The sequence below is a fragment of the Rhineura floridana genome, chromosome 1 (assembly GCF_030035675.1).
Source record: "Rhineura floridana isolate rRhiFlo1 chromosome 1, rRhiFlo1.hap2, whole genome shotgun sequence".
Lineage (NCBI taxonomy): Eukaryota > Metazoa > Chordata > Lepidosauria > Squamata > Rhineuridae > Rhineura > Rhineura floridana.
The window spans coordinates 139745248-139764500 of record NC_084480.1 but is presented as its reverse complement, the minus strand read 5'-3'; the positions used below and the strand labels follow the sequence as shown (position 1 = coordinate 139764500).

The following is a 19253-nucleotide window of genomic DNA, read 5'->3' as shown; positions in this document are numbered from 1 at the left end:
CCCACCCTGGTACCTTTGGGTGAAGGGTGGGTAATAAATGATGATGATGATATATTTATCCTGAAGTTCCAGAGTTGAACAGTCTTGCAAGTTGGAATCCTCCATCTCTTGGTTGACAGGCATGGTTTCGTGGAAACCACACATGATGGAGAGGGGTTATATTCATTCCCCAGATCTGTCCTGTCTGATGAACATTTTTATCATATTTTTATCATACTTTATCATGTCATTTTTATCATACTTATTATATTGTGATAAGTTGGTTATACGTTGGGCATACATGGACACCTCGGAGGCCAGGAAAGTGTCGGGAGGCACTCCTGTTAGTGCCATTGCTGGAGCTCCAGGGAGCCTAGAGTGGGTGAAGTGAAAGAACACTCTGAATGGGAAAGGATTGCCTCCCCCTCCCCTTCATCATCCCGTGAGAGGGCTGCTGGAGCTTAAGAATGTCATGCCATCAGCCCAATAAGAAGCAAAGGAGGGCTGAGGCACTCACAATCAATAGGAGAAGCACATGCCTTTTTATTTTTATTTTTTTGTAGCTACTATTCACAACACCAGCTCCCCATCTGAAAAATAAATAATTTCAATTCAGACAAATAACTGTTACTTTAAAATGATACAAAATAGTGTTTTATCAGCCTCATAGCATTATTTTACTTGTCTGTGCAGAAGTAAGTCCCACTGACTTCAATGGGAAGTCACTGACTTCCAACAAGTAGGGATTTCTAGTAGGTGACTATTTGAGGCTCTTGAATGGGACTGCAGCTAATGACAGGGAGGGTGCCAATCATCACTGTAAGAATGTGGAGATAACATAAAAGTGATAGGAGCCACAGCCACTCAGGTTGTTACACCAAAAAGAGTGAGAAAGGAGGGAAGATTCTCCACTACCAGCCTCTATTCTCCTGGGCTAAAAGAATCTCATCCTTCAAGTTCATCATCCTGTTCAAATGTCTTCATCTGCTGCTGAAAGAGGTCACAGAGTAGGCACCTGGTGAGCCTCTGTAGGGAGGGCATTCCATAATTGGGGCAACCACTGAAAAGGGCATCTCCCTAATAGCCACACACAATAGCTCATTTGATAGGGACATCTGGACAATGGCCTCCAAATATGATTTCATGGTCTAGGTGGGTACATGTGGGAGGAGATGATCGTTTAGGTAATCTGACCATAAACTATTTAGTGCTTTAAATGTCAAAACTAGCACTTTGAATTGGGCTTGGAAGTGGACTTGAAGCCAGTGCTGCATAATATGATGAAATCATCCAGTCCCAGTTAAATCTTGCATCTCTGTTGTGGCCTAACTCAAGTTTCTGGGCCATTTTCAAACACGGCCCCATGTACAATGTATTGAAGTAATAAAGGCAGGCGAATACCAGAGCATGGTTGAAGGCTATCTCTGTGCAGGTAGGGTCATAGCTGATGTATCTGCATAACTTGAGAAAAGGCACTCAGAGACGCAGAGGCCACTTGCTCCTCTAGTGTTAATGCTGGACTTTTTAAACATCCACTGTGAGCTTGATTGTTTAGGACAGGAGTGGGGAAGCTCTAGCTCACAGGCCAGATACAGTCCTTAGGACCTCTCTATCTAGCCCGTTCTCTGTCTCTTACTGTGCCCTGCTGATTACTGGAGAGGTGACTGATGGTTTTAAGATCTTTTTCTTGCTTTGGGGTGGGTGGGACATCACAAGATGGCATGCAAGGGGCCTGAAAGTTTCACACACAACCTCTCAGCTACCAACACTTCCTGCATTCTAGGAAGTGGTGTGGCTTGGAGACTACATTGGGGAGCCTTGTTGTTGTTGTTGGTGGTGGTGTTGGTGGTGTTTTTCACCTTCTGCTTCAGCTTAGTAGTCCTTGCAGGGGGATTTCCCCACTCTTAGGCTTGCATGGCTTTATTCTGTCTTTGAAATTATAAGCATAAGGATAGGGAAAGCATTCTGCAGGGACTGGTCAGGTGAAATAGTTGATAAAAAAAAACAGCAGTAGAAGCAAGGCTTTTCAATGGAGTTTCCTTACCATTGCGCTTTGTGAAATGCTTAGAATATAATGGCTTTTTAAAAGGGTAAAAGTTTAATGGGGGAGGGATACATTTATTTGAAGGCAGATGATTTGTAATGGTTTTGATTTTGTGAAGTGTGTGTAAATGAAAAAGAATGATTGAAGTGTATGCTTGTGTGCATGAATGAATGGCTCTGGTCCTGCCCAATTTTAGTGCCAGCCTAGCCCAGTGCAGCACTACTATGCAGGACCTGGAAGCTTACTCATGAGATAATGCTGCCCTTGGTCTGAAATTAGTTCTATCCCTGGTTTAGGAGAGTGCAGCCCCCAATAGAACATGAGGAACACTAGACAGTGTTCAGCTAGACTGATGAACCACTTAATGGTACCTACATCTTGTCTACATTAAACCTCAGTTTATTGTTCCTCATCAAGTCCATTACTGTGTCCAGGTGCTGATTTAGAACACCCAATAGCTTACTAGAATTTGGCAAAAAGGGGAGAGCAAAAGCGAAAGAATGCTGAACGATACCTCAGTCCACATCTTTAGATGATCCTATCCAACAGTTTAATGTAGATGTTAAATAATGCTACATGGGAACCTATAGCATAAATGCCAAGGAGACAAGCAGTAGTTCCCAGCATCACCTTCTGGAATTAGTCATCCACATAGAAGAAAAACCACTGCAAAGCAATACCTTTCAGCAACTCAGTCTGCCTACCCAGACGGATACCATGGTTGATGTAAAAAAAAAGAAGTCTGAAAGGGCTAAGAGAATCAACAGGGTTTCACACACACACACATATCTTTTTCTTGGTAAAGGTAATCTCTTAGGGCAGTTTCTGTTTCAAAATGAGTCTTGAAATCTAATTGAAAGTAATCTAGAAAATCAATTTCAATCAATAAAGTCTGGAACTGACTGGCATCCACCTGTTGAAGCACTTTGCTCAGGAAGGGGATGTTCTGGATCCAGGCTAGAACTCTTCAGGAGTTCTTGAATTATGGATTATTTTAAAGATGATGGTAACCCCTTCCCACCAGAGACATTCACATCGGGCTGCATCAGAGGAAGTGCAAGGAAGCAGACCCACTCCATGGCTCTGCTGAGAGACCAGAATCTTTTGGCTCCTCCTGTCCTTGAACGGTTACCGTTCCTGCCTGTCTTTATAACTAAGTTGGATTTTTTTTTCTCCATTCCAATGCCCTTTCCTTTTGTGGTGTATCTTTTACATTGTAAGCCTGAGGGCTCCTGGACCAAGCTGCTCATCCCTTCCTTATTAGATATAATAAGCCAAGAAGGGAAAGAATTGACTGGAGTTCATGAAACGCCTTGTCTATATCCTCATGCATCAATAACTGAAAGTCATCCAATAAAACTAGACTGGAAGGCGCTCTGAACACCTCCACTAACTGAATTGTATTAATTCAGATTGTGTCAGATGGAAATGACTTTATCTTCAAAGTGTTTTGCAAACATGTGACAAAGTTCTGTTGAAAGTTCACCATATCTCTCCCTGTGCCAGATTTCAAAAGGCCTCAAACCACTCAGAGACCCTTGCTGGATGATACTGAGAAGATGCAGTGGCTGTGAAAAATAATAGCTTGTTTGCCACCCACCACTGCCATACATGAGGATCAATAATGAGCTCTAACTTTTGTTCAGTCAGACGTGCCAACAGGCTTTCTCCATCTATGTTCTAGTTATTTCCCCTCTTGTATCATTGCTCTCAGATCAGTTGTATATCAAGAAGCTGTATAGGTTCCACGCAGCAAGAAAGGGTGCTTAGATGCGATCATGTCAGTTGCTGAGGTCATCTTCACATCTCAGAGAACAACCAGGGCTTCAACCAGAGTAAAAGGGATACCAGCTGGAACTCTTCCAAAATTCTCAGGAATCTTTTGGAACCCATTAGCCTCTAGGGATGGACCATATTGCTCCCATTCCAGGAAGAGTGAGCACAGTGACCATACAGGAAAATATGGAAATGGAAACGGACTGCCTTCAAGTCGATTCTTATGGCAACCATATGAATAGGGTTTTCATGGTAAGCGGTATTCAGAGGGGGTCTACCATTGCCTTCCTCTGAGGCTGAGAGGCAGTGACAGGCCCAAGGTCAGCCAGTGAGCTTCATGGCTGTGTGGGGATTTGAACCCTGGTCTCCCAGGTCGTAGTCCAACATGCTAACCACTACACCACACTGGCTCTCCACAGGAAAATATACCCACACATAAAGATACGAGAGGCTCTTTGGTGGTGGCTGCCCCACATCTCCAGGACAATCTGGATCATAAAATCTGGTTGGAGAAGAGGATAAATGGTCTAGAGCTCTGAGCAATTCATCTGACACGATGAACTTTCTGGGATCAGATCAAGATTAAGGCAGGGACGTCATAATCCACACAGATTTCTTTGCTAATATGTACATGAACTGACAACGAGGCACAGGGTCAAGAAATCTTCACATGCAAGTTCCTATTGTTGGTAGGGCATCAGCTGGCCTCCATAAGAGCGGAACAGATTGCCAGAGAAGAAAACACAATGATGGTCTGGCTCAGCAGGAAGCCACTCAATCAGTCAGAGTGGCAGCTGAAACCAGAAACCTCCCAACTAGTCTGCCACCAGTTTGGCTAAACAAAGATAGAACTATTTTTGTATCTAGAGAATTGCTGGGCTTCATACTTTTGTCTCTTCACATTACCTTGAGCCTGTGGTATAGATGCCCTGGCTTAGGATTGGCCAAGAACCTGACTGTACACTAGGAATGTGCTAGATTTCTGCCCAATTTGGATTAGGTACCGAATTTTCCATTAATTTGCTATTCTTAGTAGCTCTTCAGATTTTAATGTAGCGCATGTTGTGGCTATTTTTGAAAATGGATTTTTTTAAAAAAGAAAATCCGCCTCTTAAACATTGATTGTAAGAATAATTATCAATATTACCTTTTAATATATCCATATTTCCTTTAAAAATATCAATATCAATATTTACTTTTTTTTTAGCAAAAAAAACCCCAGATTGGTAAAAGTAGCAGCACCTACACTACACATCAGCAGGTGATGCCTTGGGGAGAAGGGGCATTCAGAAGGCGGTGGCACACTGGTAGCAGTGTGATTAGTGTTAGTCCCCTCCTTAGGATGAATTGCTTTTCTACATCCTAACTTGCAAGAATGTCCCACCTTGGTACTGCGGAAGAAAGGGGAAACTTGAGTTTACTTATAAATCCCCGTTCTCTGTGGTTCCAGGGTGGGGGCATTCTACTTACTACCACCCCCAAAAAAGAGATGATGCAGTTGGATATATGGAAAAGTCCACACTGGACATTCACAAGGGGAATTCACAGGTAAGCTCAAATTTCACTTCTTTGCTACATAAATTGTTTAGTGTGTGATTGTTCTGTTTCATTGTTTAAATATTGTCTTGAGGGTAGGAGAGATGGAATAGAAATGTTTTAAATAAATAAGCAAAGCTTTTACTTTGTTTTTATTTCTTTTAGTGGAATTATATCTGACCTTTTTCCTGGAGTCATAATACCAGAGCATGATTATGGAGTGCTACAGTCAACAATAATAGATGTCACGCTTTCCAAAGGATTACAATCCGAAGCTACCATGGTTCATAAAGTCATACAACTTTATGAAACAATGTTGGTAAGGCATGGTGTCATGCTTGTTGGACCAACAGGAGGTGGAAAAACAACAGTTTACCAAATTTTGGCAGATAGTCTTGGAGCTTTACATGAAGCGGGTGAAGAAAATCCTTTCTACCAGCCTGTTAAAACATATATTCTAAATCCTAAATCAATTACAATGGGTGAACTTTATGGTGAGGTTAACAATTTAACCCTGGAGTGGAAAGATGGCCTGATGGCTCTTAGTGTTCGAGCTGCTGTGGTTGACACCTCTGAAGATCACAAATGGATCATCAGCGATGGACCTGTGGATGCTTTATGGATTGAAAACCTGAACACTGTTTTGGATGACAATAAGATGCTTTGTTTGGCTAATAGTGAAAGAATCAAGCTCACACCATCCATTCATATGCTGTTTGAGGTACTTTTCTTTCTTAGGTTCAAATAGTTTTTCCATAGGAAGTGGGCCATCACTGTGGGAAACAGTTCCACCTATCGTGCGAAGGCAAGAATGTTTTTTGAAGTCAAGACTAGGGACGTCATGCCCCTCCCACTCTCCAGTTCATTCTTGCCTTCGTACGAACAAGATTGGAATTTTCATAGCATTTAGCTAAGTCTCGTATTTGTCTTTAAATGCTTTCTCTTTTTCTGTTTGTGTTTAGCCTCTGAGGGTTCCCTCAGGGACCGCGGCTGCGGCTTCCTCACCCTTCCCTCAGAGCTATTCAATCTATTTTATTTACTTGTCTGGGGGCTCCCTCTGAGACCGCGGCTGCGGCTCTCTTCGTTTTGGCAGTTTCTAGCCCCCCCCCGCTCAGTTGTCTCTTTAGCCAGGGGGCTCCCTCAAGGACCGCGGCTGCGGTTCTTCCCTTTTTGATTGCTTCTGATCGCTGCTGATCGCTGTTAACCTCTCCCCCCCCTGATCGGTTGCCGCGGCTGCGGCTTATCCGATCTCAGCGGGAGCTTGCAGCTGCGGCTCCCGCCGTTAACCCTCTGCCTCAGATCGCCCTCGCAACGGGGCTTAAATCCCACTGAGGGCTTTACAGACCGCGACGGCGGCTCTCTCTGTGGTGGCTGCCGTTTTTTCCCCTACCTGTTTTCTCCGGGGATTTTTTGGAGCCGCTACTGCGGTTTTTGGCGAGATCGTGCTGGGCAGCCCTTCCTCCAGTTCGCCTCCGATGGCCGCCATTGCTTCTTCCCTCTCTGCCATTTTTTCCCGCTCCTTTTTTCCGGGCGCCATTTTTTTCTTTCAGAATTTGAATTTCCCGCCCTTTTTGTTCCCCTTATTATCGGATACCATCCCCTACAGACTATCTATCCGTACGTTTTTGTATATGTGCTGCTGACTAATTTACACACGACTGATTTACACACTTTACTGTGGCCGTAATCATAGTGGCTGAATTATATTATCAAGGCTGGAGCTCCAATCCTAGTGGGCTGGATTGTATTATCAAGGCTGGAGCTTTAATTCTAGTGGCTGGATTACATTATCAAGGCTGGAGTTTTTAATCCTAGTGGCTGGATTATATTATCAAGGCTGGAGCTTTAATCCTAGTGGCTGGATTACATTATCAAGGCTGGAGCTTTAATATCAGTGGCTGACTTGTATTAAATCTGATTTACATTACATATCCTGCCCCCTATGGGGCCGCGAACAAGCCAAAAACCCAGCCTACAGCACTAATCTGAGTGTGCCTACTCTAAACAGCCTATATTATATTAACGCTGATACCTCTGTGCATCCTGCCCCCTCTGTGGCAGTGCATTCACCATCTGCCAGTGTATCCTACCCCCTCCGTGGTAGTACGCTGCGCCAGTTCGGGTCTTTACATCCTGCCCCCTCCGTGGCAGTGTACTGCACCCAGGTTCATATAAGATGGCAGAACAGCCAGGCATGTCACCATCAACACACATGGTGCCAGATCAGCCAGACATGCCTCAATCAGCCAAGCCACAACATACTAACACGTCTAAGACCAGACATGCCAAAGCACTGGCTAAGACAAAACATCTTTCCAGCCATAGTAAACCAAAGCGCCCTCGTTATGTCTCTGTGCCAACAACCACCACAGCACAGACACACATAAGTGATATTTTCCATTCTCCTGCTACGGCCTCTGACGAGGAAGAGTTTGTTGGCTTTCCCCCTCACGGTTCGCCTAACGAACCTACCTCTGGCTTACCGCCTCAGACATCTGTTCCAATAGCCCACCAGGCACATACATCTCACACATCTGGTCTGCAGCTGTCTCCTGATTTCCTCTCCCAACTCCAAGCCATGCTGGCTTATTTCACACGAATGCAGTCACTACCACAGGTTCCTGCCATACCCCCACTCAACATGGACCAACGTGCGTTCCATGCTGCTCATCCTTCCGGTTCACCAGATCCCTTTGATGTAGCCAGAGGCAGATGTACGGACGAAGCCTCATATGCGGAGGAGTTAACTTTCACTGACCAGGTTGAAGGAGACGACTGGAGCGACTATTCAGATCATGAGGAGGATACATCGTATCGCTTGTTCAATACCTCAGATTACCAACCGCTCGCACGTAGGGTACTTCAGACCCTTGGTCTCCAGACTGCGCCTTCAACTTCGTCCGCTCCAGCTCTCAAAAGGGCCAAGGTCCTCAAATCCCCTGCACCTACTGAACACTACATCCCGGTGCCGGACCCAATTGCCAAATTAACTTCCGAAGAATGGGCCCACCCACTCAAAGCTCGACGCTTCAAGAACATGGCTGACAGACTTTACGCCCTAGCCCCAGACTTCGCCACCAAGTTAGATGTCCCTGGCATAGATGAACCGATCGCTCGCCTCGTTTCACGATCTATCTTGCCCAGGGAAGGGGAATCCCACCTAAAAGATACTACTGAGCGTCGAATAGACTTCGCTCTCCGCAAGAACCACGAGGCCACTGCCCTAGCCATGCGTGCCTCCGCCTCAGCCTCCATCTTCTCCAGAGCATCTATGATGTGGCTGGATGACCTTCTAGAGGATGACAACCCTGATCCTGTCGCCTTCAAAAGAGCACTATTGAAATTACGTAAGACAGCAGCCTTTGTGGCCGATGCCACTTTGGATGCCACCCAATTAGGGGCACGAGCCATGACGACTCAAATAGTCGCTCGTCGCACCCTCTGGCTTCGCCACTGGCAAGCTGATTCAGCGGCCAGATTGAACCTGTCCAAGGCTCCTTACTCCGGATCTCTACTCTTCAGCGAGGAAGCTCTAAAGGCAGTTCTGGTTGATCCAAAAGACGCCCACAAACCGGTTCTAGCCACAGTCAAGAACATCGACCACAGGCCCTTCAGGCGATTTCCCTCCTTTCGTTCTAACCAGCCCTTTCGAGGAACGCGGCCAGGAGGACGAGGCCGCGATTTCAGACCCTATGATTCCAACGCATTCAGGGGCTCCTGGAACCGACGCTTCCAGGGCAGAGGTCAGTACCAAGGGCGCAGGGGCAACTCATCGTCCTCATATAGGGGAGGTCCTCGCCTACACAAGTAGTATTAACGCCATCCCCATAGGTGGCAGATTACTTAATTTTGGAGATCGATGGCTGCGCCTTACTACGGTCTCCTGGATCAGGGACCTCTTCACTTATGGCTATACCATAGAGTTCTGGGCAACCCCATCAGACAGATTCCACCCGTCTCCTTGCCCAAGGGCACCAGCCAGGCACAACATCATGCAGACAGCTATACATCACCTCTTGCACATAGCGGCAATAGAGCCAGTTCCCACAACTGAGAGATCGGAAGGGGTGTACTCCCTCCTATTTGCTGTGCCAAAACGAGATTTATCTTGGAGGGCGGTATTGGATCTCAAGTTTGTCAACCGTTTTGTAACATACCGCAGGTTCAAAATGGAATCTCTCCATTCCATTACCGAGAGTCTGCATGAAGGAGACTTCCTGGCTTCTATCGACCTTAAGGAAGCGTATCTCCATGTACCCATTTGCATAGCCCACAGAAAGTTTCTTCGGTTTGCCTTTGGCCACCAACATTTTCAATATAGAGCGATGCCATTTGGCCTCTCCTCTGCTCCAAGAGTATTTTCCAAGGTGCTACTCATCCTAGTGGCTTACCTTCGGACCCAAGGGGTTCATATCTACCCATATTTGGATGATCTGCTCATACGGGCCAAGTCTGAAGAGCTGGCTCATCATCATTTAATGATCACCCTCAATGTTTTGCAGACCTACGGCTGGCTTGTCAACTTCGACAAAAGCCATCTCCAACCAACCCAACGCCTACTACATCTAGGGGCAATGTTGGACACCCTGCAGGCAATGGTCTTCCTGGCTCCAGATCGCATCACTGCCATCACAAGCATCGCAAGGTCCCTGATGCAACAAACATCCGCAGACATCATGCTTCTCGCCAGAGCGCTCGGGATGTTTATCTCCACAATCCACATTGTGCCCTGGGCTCGAGCTCACACTCGGCCCCTTCAGTGGACTCTGTTGCCTTTTCAAAAAGACATTGCCAGCTCCAACCATCGCAAAGTTCGTTTGAATCCCGCTCTGCGCCTCTCCTTCCGCTGGTGGACCAAGGTTCAACACCTCTCCAAGGGCACGTCGTTCAGAGAACCCCGCAGAACCGTCGTGACCACAGACGCCAGCCTCATAGGTTGGGGAGCCCACTGCAACTCCCAGTACGTTCAGGGGGTCTGGCCCAACGCAGAGCAATCTCGAAGCATCAACTGGCTGGAACTAAAGGCTGTCCACTTGGCTCTATGTCATTTTCAGTCTCTGTCCCCTTTGCATCATGTGCTCATTCGAACAGACAACACGTGTGTAAAATCACATTTGAACAGACGGGGGCACCAGGTCTCGTCCTCTGCAGGACTTAGCCTCCCTCATCTTTGTCTGGGCAGAACAACATCTACAATCCCTGAAAGCAGAGCACCTCAGAGGGATTTGGAATGTGACAGCAGACTGGCTCAGCAGACAACAGGTCTTCCCGGGAGAATGGAAACTTCATCCAGCCATTTTCCATCGTCTCCAGTGTCGGTTCGGCGCCCTCTCAGTCGACCTGTTTGCCTCCAGTCACAATTGCCAGCTTCCAAGGTACTTTGCCCGATACCTGGACTCAACAGCAGAAGCAGTGGATGCTCTGACAACACCGTGGCCAGACGGTCTATTGTACGCCTTTCCTCCCATACCATTGTTAGCCAAAACCTTGAGGAAGGCGCGAACCGAAAGGGCACAGCTGGTTCTGATAGCACCATTTTGGCCACGCCGACCGTGGTTCTCAGATCTTCTGGCAATGTCAATGATGGATCCTTGGACACTTCCAGTAACGCCAGACCTCCTATCCCAGGGTCCAGTACTGCACCAGGACCCTACTTGGCTCAATCTAACAGCGTGGCGTTTGAACGGAGACATTTGAGGTCAGCTGGACTGTCTGACGCTGTGATTGATATTATTTTGGCCTCGAGAAGACCATCTACCACTCGAATTTATCAACATACCTGGGTGGCCTTCTCCAAGTGGTGTCAGTCCCACCACCACGATCCATCCCAGGCCAATGTGCACCAGGTGCTCCAATTTCTCCATAGTGGCTTTATGATGGGACTTCGACCCAACACTCTACGTCGACATGCGTCTACTCTGTCATCCATTCTCTCAGTGTCCTCTCCTGGAGATCATATTTCCTCACATCCGTTCATCAAACATTTTTTGAGGGGAGTCGCCCTACGCTCTCCGGCTGTTGTCCATCGGTTCCCCTCATGGAGTTTGCCGAAAGTCCTGCAGGCTTTGCAACGCCCTCCGTTTGAACCCATCAGGACTGTGCCCCTACGCATACTGTCCTTCAAGGTCCTGTTTCTGATTGCAATCACATCTGCCAGACGCGTTTCGGAGTTGGGCGCATTGTCTTCTGCTAGACACCTCTGCGTCTTCCATAAGGACTCTGTTGTGCTGAAGACTGACCCTTCCTTTCGTCCCAAGGTCGATTCAGTTTTTCATTGCAACCAGGACATTGTGTTGCCTTCCTTTTGCCCGGATCCTACCCATCCTCTTGAAAAGGCTTGGCATTCGTTAGATGTCCGGAGGGCTCTCAAGACCTACCTGTCTAGGACCCAAGAGATTCGACGAACGGAGTCTCTGTTTGTATCCTTTCATCCAAGGTCTATGGGGCATAAAGTATCCAATCCTACCTTATCCCGTTGGTTAAGGGCATGCATTATCTTAGCATATGAGTCCCTGAAGCTGTCAGTTCCAGCTAGTATAACGGCTCATTCTACCAGGTCAGCTGCCACCTCGGCTGCTTTTGCCACTAATGCTCCTGTTGCCGATATTTGTAGGGCCGCAGTCTGGTCTTCCCCACACTCGTTTATAAGGCATTATAAAATTGATCGTTATGCCTCTGCTGATGCTTCTTTTGGCAGACGAGTGTTGCAACAGGTTCTTAATGAGGATTAACATGTGGGTGGTCCCTCCCTATATGGGTTGCTTTGGTACATCCCACAGTGATGGCCCACTTCCTATGGAAAATGTACCATTGGTCTCACCTGAAAGGTGATTTTCATAGGAAGGGGCCATCACGACCCTCCCAGTTGGAGGATGACTAGTGATTTTATCAATGGGTTACATGTTATTGTTTCCATATTATATTTAAATGTAAGAGTGAAGTCAAGACTTTTAGTTCTGTTATGTTATGAAGTTATGTTAGAGTCATGTTGTTATGCATGTGACTATTATGTTATTTTCCTGGCGGGCCTGTTGGCCTTGTTCTTGTATTTTTAGATATCTCTTTTAGACTCGCTACGAATGAACTGGAGAGTGGGAGGGGCATGACGTCCCTAGTCTTGACTTCAAAAAACATTCTTGCCTTCGCACGATAGGTGGAACTGTTTCCCACAGTGATGGCCCCTTCCTATGAAAATCACCTTTCAGGTGAGACCAATGGTACATTTCTGATCATAGCTGTACCAAGGATACCACATTACATATTTGTATTCTTTGCTTGTGGTTATATTATTTATAAGCTGAAGCAGAAATACACAATATTCATGACTTTTAGGTGGAAGACTTGAGGGTTGCCTCACCTGCCACAGTTAGCCGATGTGGAATGGTATACATTGATCCTGAAGAACTGAAGTGGATCCCCTATGTAAAGACGTGGATGGCAGGCCTTGAAGACAGAGTAAGTTTTACAAAAACACTTTTAACCAAAAGGGATTTTTCCCCAGTTTTCTTTTTAACTGGCACTCAACAGTCTTTGACACTGAGCATGCTCAGTCTTCATTGGCCTGTTTGAGCAGGGAGGGGAGGTTGCCTCTTTGAGTTGTTTTTTAAAGTTTTTTTTTGTACTTCTGCAAAACTTTGAACATTCTCATCCCTCCATTTTATTTCTCATTGGTTTTGTTTTGGCTCCAGTTCTGTCTGAAAGTGGGGAACTGCACTACTGAAGAAAGTGATTTGTATATTTTACATATAAACGAATATGTCGAGGATGCTTTCATCTTATGAACTGTACTTACTTTTCAATGGGTGATAAGATAGTAACTATGTACAAATATTTATTTTCATTTTAGCTCAATGAGGAGACAAGAACATACTTGTTTGAATTGTTTTGCCGTTATGTTGAAGATGGTCTAAAATATGTTCACAAAAAGTGTTCACAAGCTATATCACAAGTGGATATCAGTAAAGTTACAGCTCTCTGTTGTTTATTGGAATCACTGCTTCTTGGAAAGGGAGGTCCCAGTATGAAATTGGTATAGCTATTTACTTTATTCTTTATGTTTGTAGGTTGTGGAAGAAAGCCTCAGTATCTCTATTGTTCTTTTAGATAACTATTTTTTCCTGGGTGGCATGCCATCAGGTGGGCTATAGTGCCACCTAGCTTCTGAAGGCAGGAATGCACAGGAGTCAAGGTTTGAGCTGCTGGTTCTCATTCCAGTCCATTCCTGCCTTTGACTGAGGCGGATCTCTCTCACCCTTAGCCTTGCTACTCTGCTCTGTTTCCTTGGTCATTAATGTGTCTTCTTCATTGTTTTACCTCATCGTTTGTGTTTGTGTTCTTCCTTGTTCTTTCTGGTTGTTAAAAAATTCTGTGGTTTATTTCTTGTTTCTCAGTATGTCTATTCTATTATTTTTTTTAGATAACTTTTTTCTCTGTGGGTCTTTCCAGCTAATCCTATCTATTATATAATAAATGCCTATGTATTGCTCATTTGCTGGATAGGATCTAAGGTGCTTCCACATGACAGTTTTCTTGAACTGGGTGCTGCTCATGCATGCAAGTTTTTCACATTCATTCACATGATGCAGCTTCAAAATGCCATCCCATTTTCTTTCCATTTAATCTGTATTTACTGTTTCTGTATTTTTGGGTTTTTAAAACATTTACAAGGTTTTCTATAAAAATGATAAATCTGGATTAAATGGAATAATATGGGATGGTATTTTGATGGAGTCTGTGTCATGGGGACACCATGTAAAACTTGCATACATGAGCAACACCAAGTCTACAATAAACCACCATGTGAAAGTGCCCCTAGATACCTAAAGCACTCTCAAAGCACAGTATTTTCTCATGGGAAAATGCAGTCCTTCCCCACCCAGAGCGACAATTGATATATAATATGTTGTGTATGTGTGTGTATTCTACACATTCTCACACATACGTGTTTCAAGAGTTGCCAACCTTTTTGGGCAAGTGGGCACATGTGGAATTTTGAAAGAGTGCCATTGGCACCAAGCACAAATGACTGCCATAGGAGCATAGCATAACACAAAATGGAAGAGCAGAAAAAGAGACAGGACCACAAAGTGGCACAGGCATACTCCTCCACCCCCCATCAGCACCATCTACTTCACCTAAACCAGCCACCCCTGTGCTTACTCACAGAGAGAAGCTGTTTGCCTCTCTCCTTGGTTCAGAACAGAAAGGAGGGTGGGTGTCCAATCCTGGCATCCAGTGAAATGTGGGCACATTTAAGGGGGCACATAAATGTAGAAAACGCCAAATCAGTGCAAACAGGAACTGAGCAGAAAAAGTAGGCAATTTCTTGAACATTACAAATATTTGAGGGCGGATTTACTGAAATGTTTCATGGGCGTCATAGAGTTACCAGCAGACAACCCCCTGGTTTATTATATTTTATACCTTGAGAGAAGTACTCAGGATGCTAATCCAAAAACCTGTCAAACAGTAAGCACATCATAAAAACTCATACACTTAGGAGAATGGTCAAAATCAAGTTTCAAATATTACCCTGGAAAATGCTAGATTACCAATTTTGATCAATTTCCTTTCGGGGGAGTAGAGAGTTGTGCAGCAAAGAGCACCACCACTAGAAAGAATCTGCCCTCAGACCGGCCAATCTCACTTCAGATAGAATTGGCACTTGGAAAAGGGCTTTCCTGACTATTTCAGTGAATGGGGAGTCACTGCACTGTGTATGCACAAGTGTCACAGGCACCTTTTTTATATGCCTGCAGCCAGAATATTTCTTTATTGGGTCTGCGTTTTCTTCCTATACAGAGACAACCCTATATAACACTGTTACAGCAATGGTGCTCACTAGCCCTCCAGTCCATTATGTGGGGAAAGCCTATTGTGCTGTCAGTACTAGATTGAGGCCAGCAGAAATATAATACTACAGTTAATGGCAAATGGACAATATTTCTCTTTCTTCACAGAAATCCTCCAAATCTATCCACACATGCATATAGTCCTTCATCTTAAAAGTTATAAATATTTATAATATTGTATCTGAATTTCATGAAGGAAGAGGCCTATCTGTGCAAGGTGAACTGAAAGAGAAGTGTGCAGTAGCCTCCTCAAAAATTTCACTACTTCTACTGATATTCCTCCTCACATGTGACCCAAGCAGGAATCTCCAAATTTGCCTCCAAATTTCACTTTAGGCAATCCTTGGTGGCAACTTTAGAATGTGTAGACATGGACCCTGATGAATTTTTATAGTATTATGAAAACTGTTTTTGTTTTCCTTAAAATTCCTCAGATGCCTCATCTGACAGGAACCTCAAAGCTCACCTAAAATACCACTTCAGGTGAAATTGGGTGGTAACTCTAATTTTGTACCTTCTGAAGTGCATTGCTGTGAATATTTAAACTGTAATCTCTTGTAACTTCATAATGATTCTTCAGTGGTATTGCATACATACAATGGCTTTGATCCACAAAAGATTTTCCACTACAAAATGCATTCATATCTGTAGAGTATATAATTTCTGAAATGAGCTAATTCAAATTGCTGGAGTTTTCTCTCACATTAATGTGGTATGGAATTAAATGTCACATGTATTTTTTAATTTTTTTTCTTTTTCCTCTGTGTACAGGAACAGTCAAGGTTAAATTCTCTCATTTGTCAAACTTTTGTTTTCTGTTATTTGTGGTCAGTTGGTGGAAATTTAACTGAAAACTATTGGGATGGTTTTGATACATTTATAAGACAGCAGTTTGAGGATAATCCAGATGCTAAGGTATGAAGCATACTACATTGCTAACACATTTTCATTTATAGTATTTGTGAGAGCAGTTGGGCAGGATCACAAGGTAACATGGAAGAGCAGTAAGATTTTTTCCGCCATTTTCCACAGGTAGCCTGCCATCAGATTGGGTAGTACTGCCATCTAGCGTCCGAAGGCAAGAATGCACTAGAGTTAAAACCTGGGGCTCGAGCCCCTCCCACTCCAGTCTTCATTCTTGCCTTCGTCCGAGGCAGATCGGAATTTAGACAGAGCGTAGCTAAGTCTTTATTTTCAACTCTTCTCCTTATCGCTTTACCTCTTTATTTCTTCGGGGTTTCCCCTGAGGCTCCACCAGCAGCAGCTGCTGCTTTCCTGTTTAGCGGGGGCTCCACGGCTGCAGTCCCCCCCTCCCTTTTTTCCGTTTGTTATTCAGCCTTCTGAGGCTCCACCAGCAGTGGCTGCTGCTCTCTCTTTTTTGCGGGGGCTCCGCGGCTGCGGTCCCCTCCCTCATTTTTTCCGTTTGTAATTCAGTCTTCTGAGTTTCCAACAGCAGCAGTTGCTGTTTTATCGTCTAGCGGGGGCTCCGCGGCTGCGGTCTCCCCCCTCCTTATTTCCGTCTGTAATTCAGCCTCTACATAGGGAAGCTTGCGGCGGTAGCTCCCTCGTAGACACCCCGCCCGTTTCCTCCCTCAGGGATTACTGAAGCCTCTTGTGGCGCTCCCGTTTTCCCGCCAACCCCGATATCGCGGCCGCCATTGTTAATTATTTATTCAATTCTTTTACAGAGGCCCCTCAGCCCGGCTGTTCATTCAGCCCGGCTTGGGCTTAATTAGGCTTACTGATATCGCCTCTCTCGCCTGTTTTTTGGCACCCTCCGGTGGCATATCCTTCCAGCTGGCTCCCGGCCGTTTTCAAACCCTTCTAGGGCCTTAGTGAGAGGCTCCGATATTGTGGCCACCATTTTGTTTTGTTTTTTGCCGCTTTTTTCTTTTCTAATACTTTTTTCACTTGTGGGACTTGTGTAGTCTCCTGTTAACAAACATATACTCACCTAATATATTCACCTAATCAGTATTTCCCTCAGACACATCAAGTAGCCCTGTTGTGGGACTTGTGTAGTCTCCTGTTAACAAACTTATATTCACCTAATCAGTATTTCCTTCAGATACATCAAGTAGCCCTGTTATACCACACCTTCCCCATTGTGTGTGTGTATATTTGTAGGTGCACCTCCAGTAGCCCTGTTATACCACACCTTCCCCATTGTGTGTGTGTATATTTGTAGGTGCACCTCCAGTAGCCCCGTTATACCACACCTTCCCCATTGTGTGTGTGTATATTTGTAGGTGCGCATCCAATTGACTTATGCTCCACCTTCGGCGGTGCATTATTAGTCTGTGCACCTTGGCGGTACCGCACCTTCCCCATTGAGTGCATGTATCTAGCCCTGGCCACACTGCGATTGTTAAATAAGGTTTATCTTTTCTGGCAGTGTAACTAGCAGTCTCGCACCTTCCCCATTGTGTGCGTGTACTTAGCTCATGGCCAAGTTGGCAGTGTAACTAGCGGTCTCGCACCTTCCCCATTGTGTGTGTGGACTTTGCTCGTGGCCAAAGTGGCAGCGTAACTAGCGGTCTCGCACCTTCCCCATTGTGTGCGTGTACTTAGCTTGGCGCCAATCTTACCCGAGTCGTTATTTTCCTCGTGCTGGGCGTACTTACTCCTGTCATACTGTCTCTAGTCTGTCCTATACTATTTCTACCTTAGCTCTGTTACCTCTCCTTCCCCATTGTGGGCGTTCATTCAGAGATTGACATGGCGGATTTGAACCCTGAGGTGACAATATCCCCTGAAGCAGGCCGTCCATCACCACGCCAGCCAGCTAAACATAAACACGCCAAGGCAAAAGCAAAGACTAAACACCTGTCTGGTCGCCGGGCGCCCAAGAAGGCACGCTACGTATCACCCTCACTTCCGGAGAAACCTCGCCATGCAGCCGTTCCTGCACTTTTCCAGTCTCCTTCTGAGTCATCAGAGGAAGAGTTTGAAGGATTCCCCAGTCAAGCTCCTCAAACTCCGCCTGGGCAGCCTCAAATTCCTCCTCAGGAACAGGCGCTACCGTCTTCCACTCTCCCAGGGATACAGTTGACCCCTGTCTTCCTGCAACAACTACGAGAGCTGCTGGGGTGCCTATCCCAACCCCAGCCTTCTCTACATTTGTCTTCTCAGCCCGGAACCTCGCGACAGCCCAGCTCTGCGAGACACCCTGGTGACAATACTGATGCTCTGCTACCCTCTCCTAACCCATATGAGGTGGTCAGGGGTAGACTGGACGTAGAGCAATCTCAGATTGATGACTACATGAACGTTTTTCAGACTGACCTGGATGAATGGAGTGGGGAATCTGACCAGGAGGAGGAGATCTCCTATCGCCTATTTGACCCGGCGGATTTCTCTCATCTGTCACGTAGAGTCATGGACACTCTTGGCATTCAACCAGAACTTGTACAACCGGTTGTCCCTCCTGTCAAGGGTGCCAGAGTTCTCAAGTCCCCCAGATCAGTGCAGCACTTCATTCCCGTACCAGACCCCATTAAAAAACTGACCAGAGAAGAATGGGCCCGTCCCCTTCGTCCACGTCGTTCCGCATCCTTACCCTACAAGCTCTATACCCTTGACCCGGAATTCATGTCCTTTCTGAACATCCCGGGGGTGGACCAACCTATTTCCAATCTTGTATCCCGGTCTCTCCTCCCAAAGGAAGGCGAATCACTGTTCAAGGACCCCTATGAGAGGAGGCTTGACTTTGTCTTCCGTAAGATCCATGAGGCTTCCGCTCACTCCATCCGGGCCTCTTCTACCGCCTCTATCTTCTCACGGGCTTCCATGATGTGATTAGAGGATCTCCTTGACGACCCCAACCCGGATCCCGCCAAACTAAGGAAATGTATCCTCAAGATACACAAGGCTGCTGCCTTTGTGGCCGACGCCACGTTAGACGCTTCCCATCATGGTGCACGCGCCCTTGCGGCCGAAATTGTAGCTCGTCGTACCCTATGGCTCCAACATTGGGATGCCGATTCGATTGCCAGAACCAACTTATCCTTAGCTCCATACTCGGGATCTATGCTCTTCGGCGAGGACACACTCAAAGCAGTCCTTGT

General features: G+C 45.8%; 1 protein-coding gene across 2 annotated transcripts in view; it reads left to right on the top strand.

Annotated features, from left to right (window-relative positions):
* Positions 1 to 19253, top strand: part of DNAH6 (dynein axonemal heavy chain 6) — a 362354-nt gene that overhangs the window by 119254 nt on the left and 223847 nt on the right. For both annotated transcript variants that reach the window (XM_061634018.1, XM_061634008.1), the window contains 4 exons: positions 5501 to 6056; positions 12668 to 12790; positions 13182 to 13364; positions 15958 to 16101. In XM_061634018.1, the coding sequence (XP_061490002.1) occupies positions 5501 to 6056; positions 12668 to 12790; positions 13182 to 13364; positions 15958 to 16101 (1006 nt within the window). The remainder of the gene's footprint in view (positions 1 to 5500; positions 6057 to 12667; positions 12791 to 13181; positions 13365 to 15957; positions 16102 to 19253) is intronic.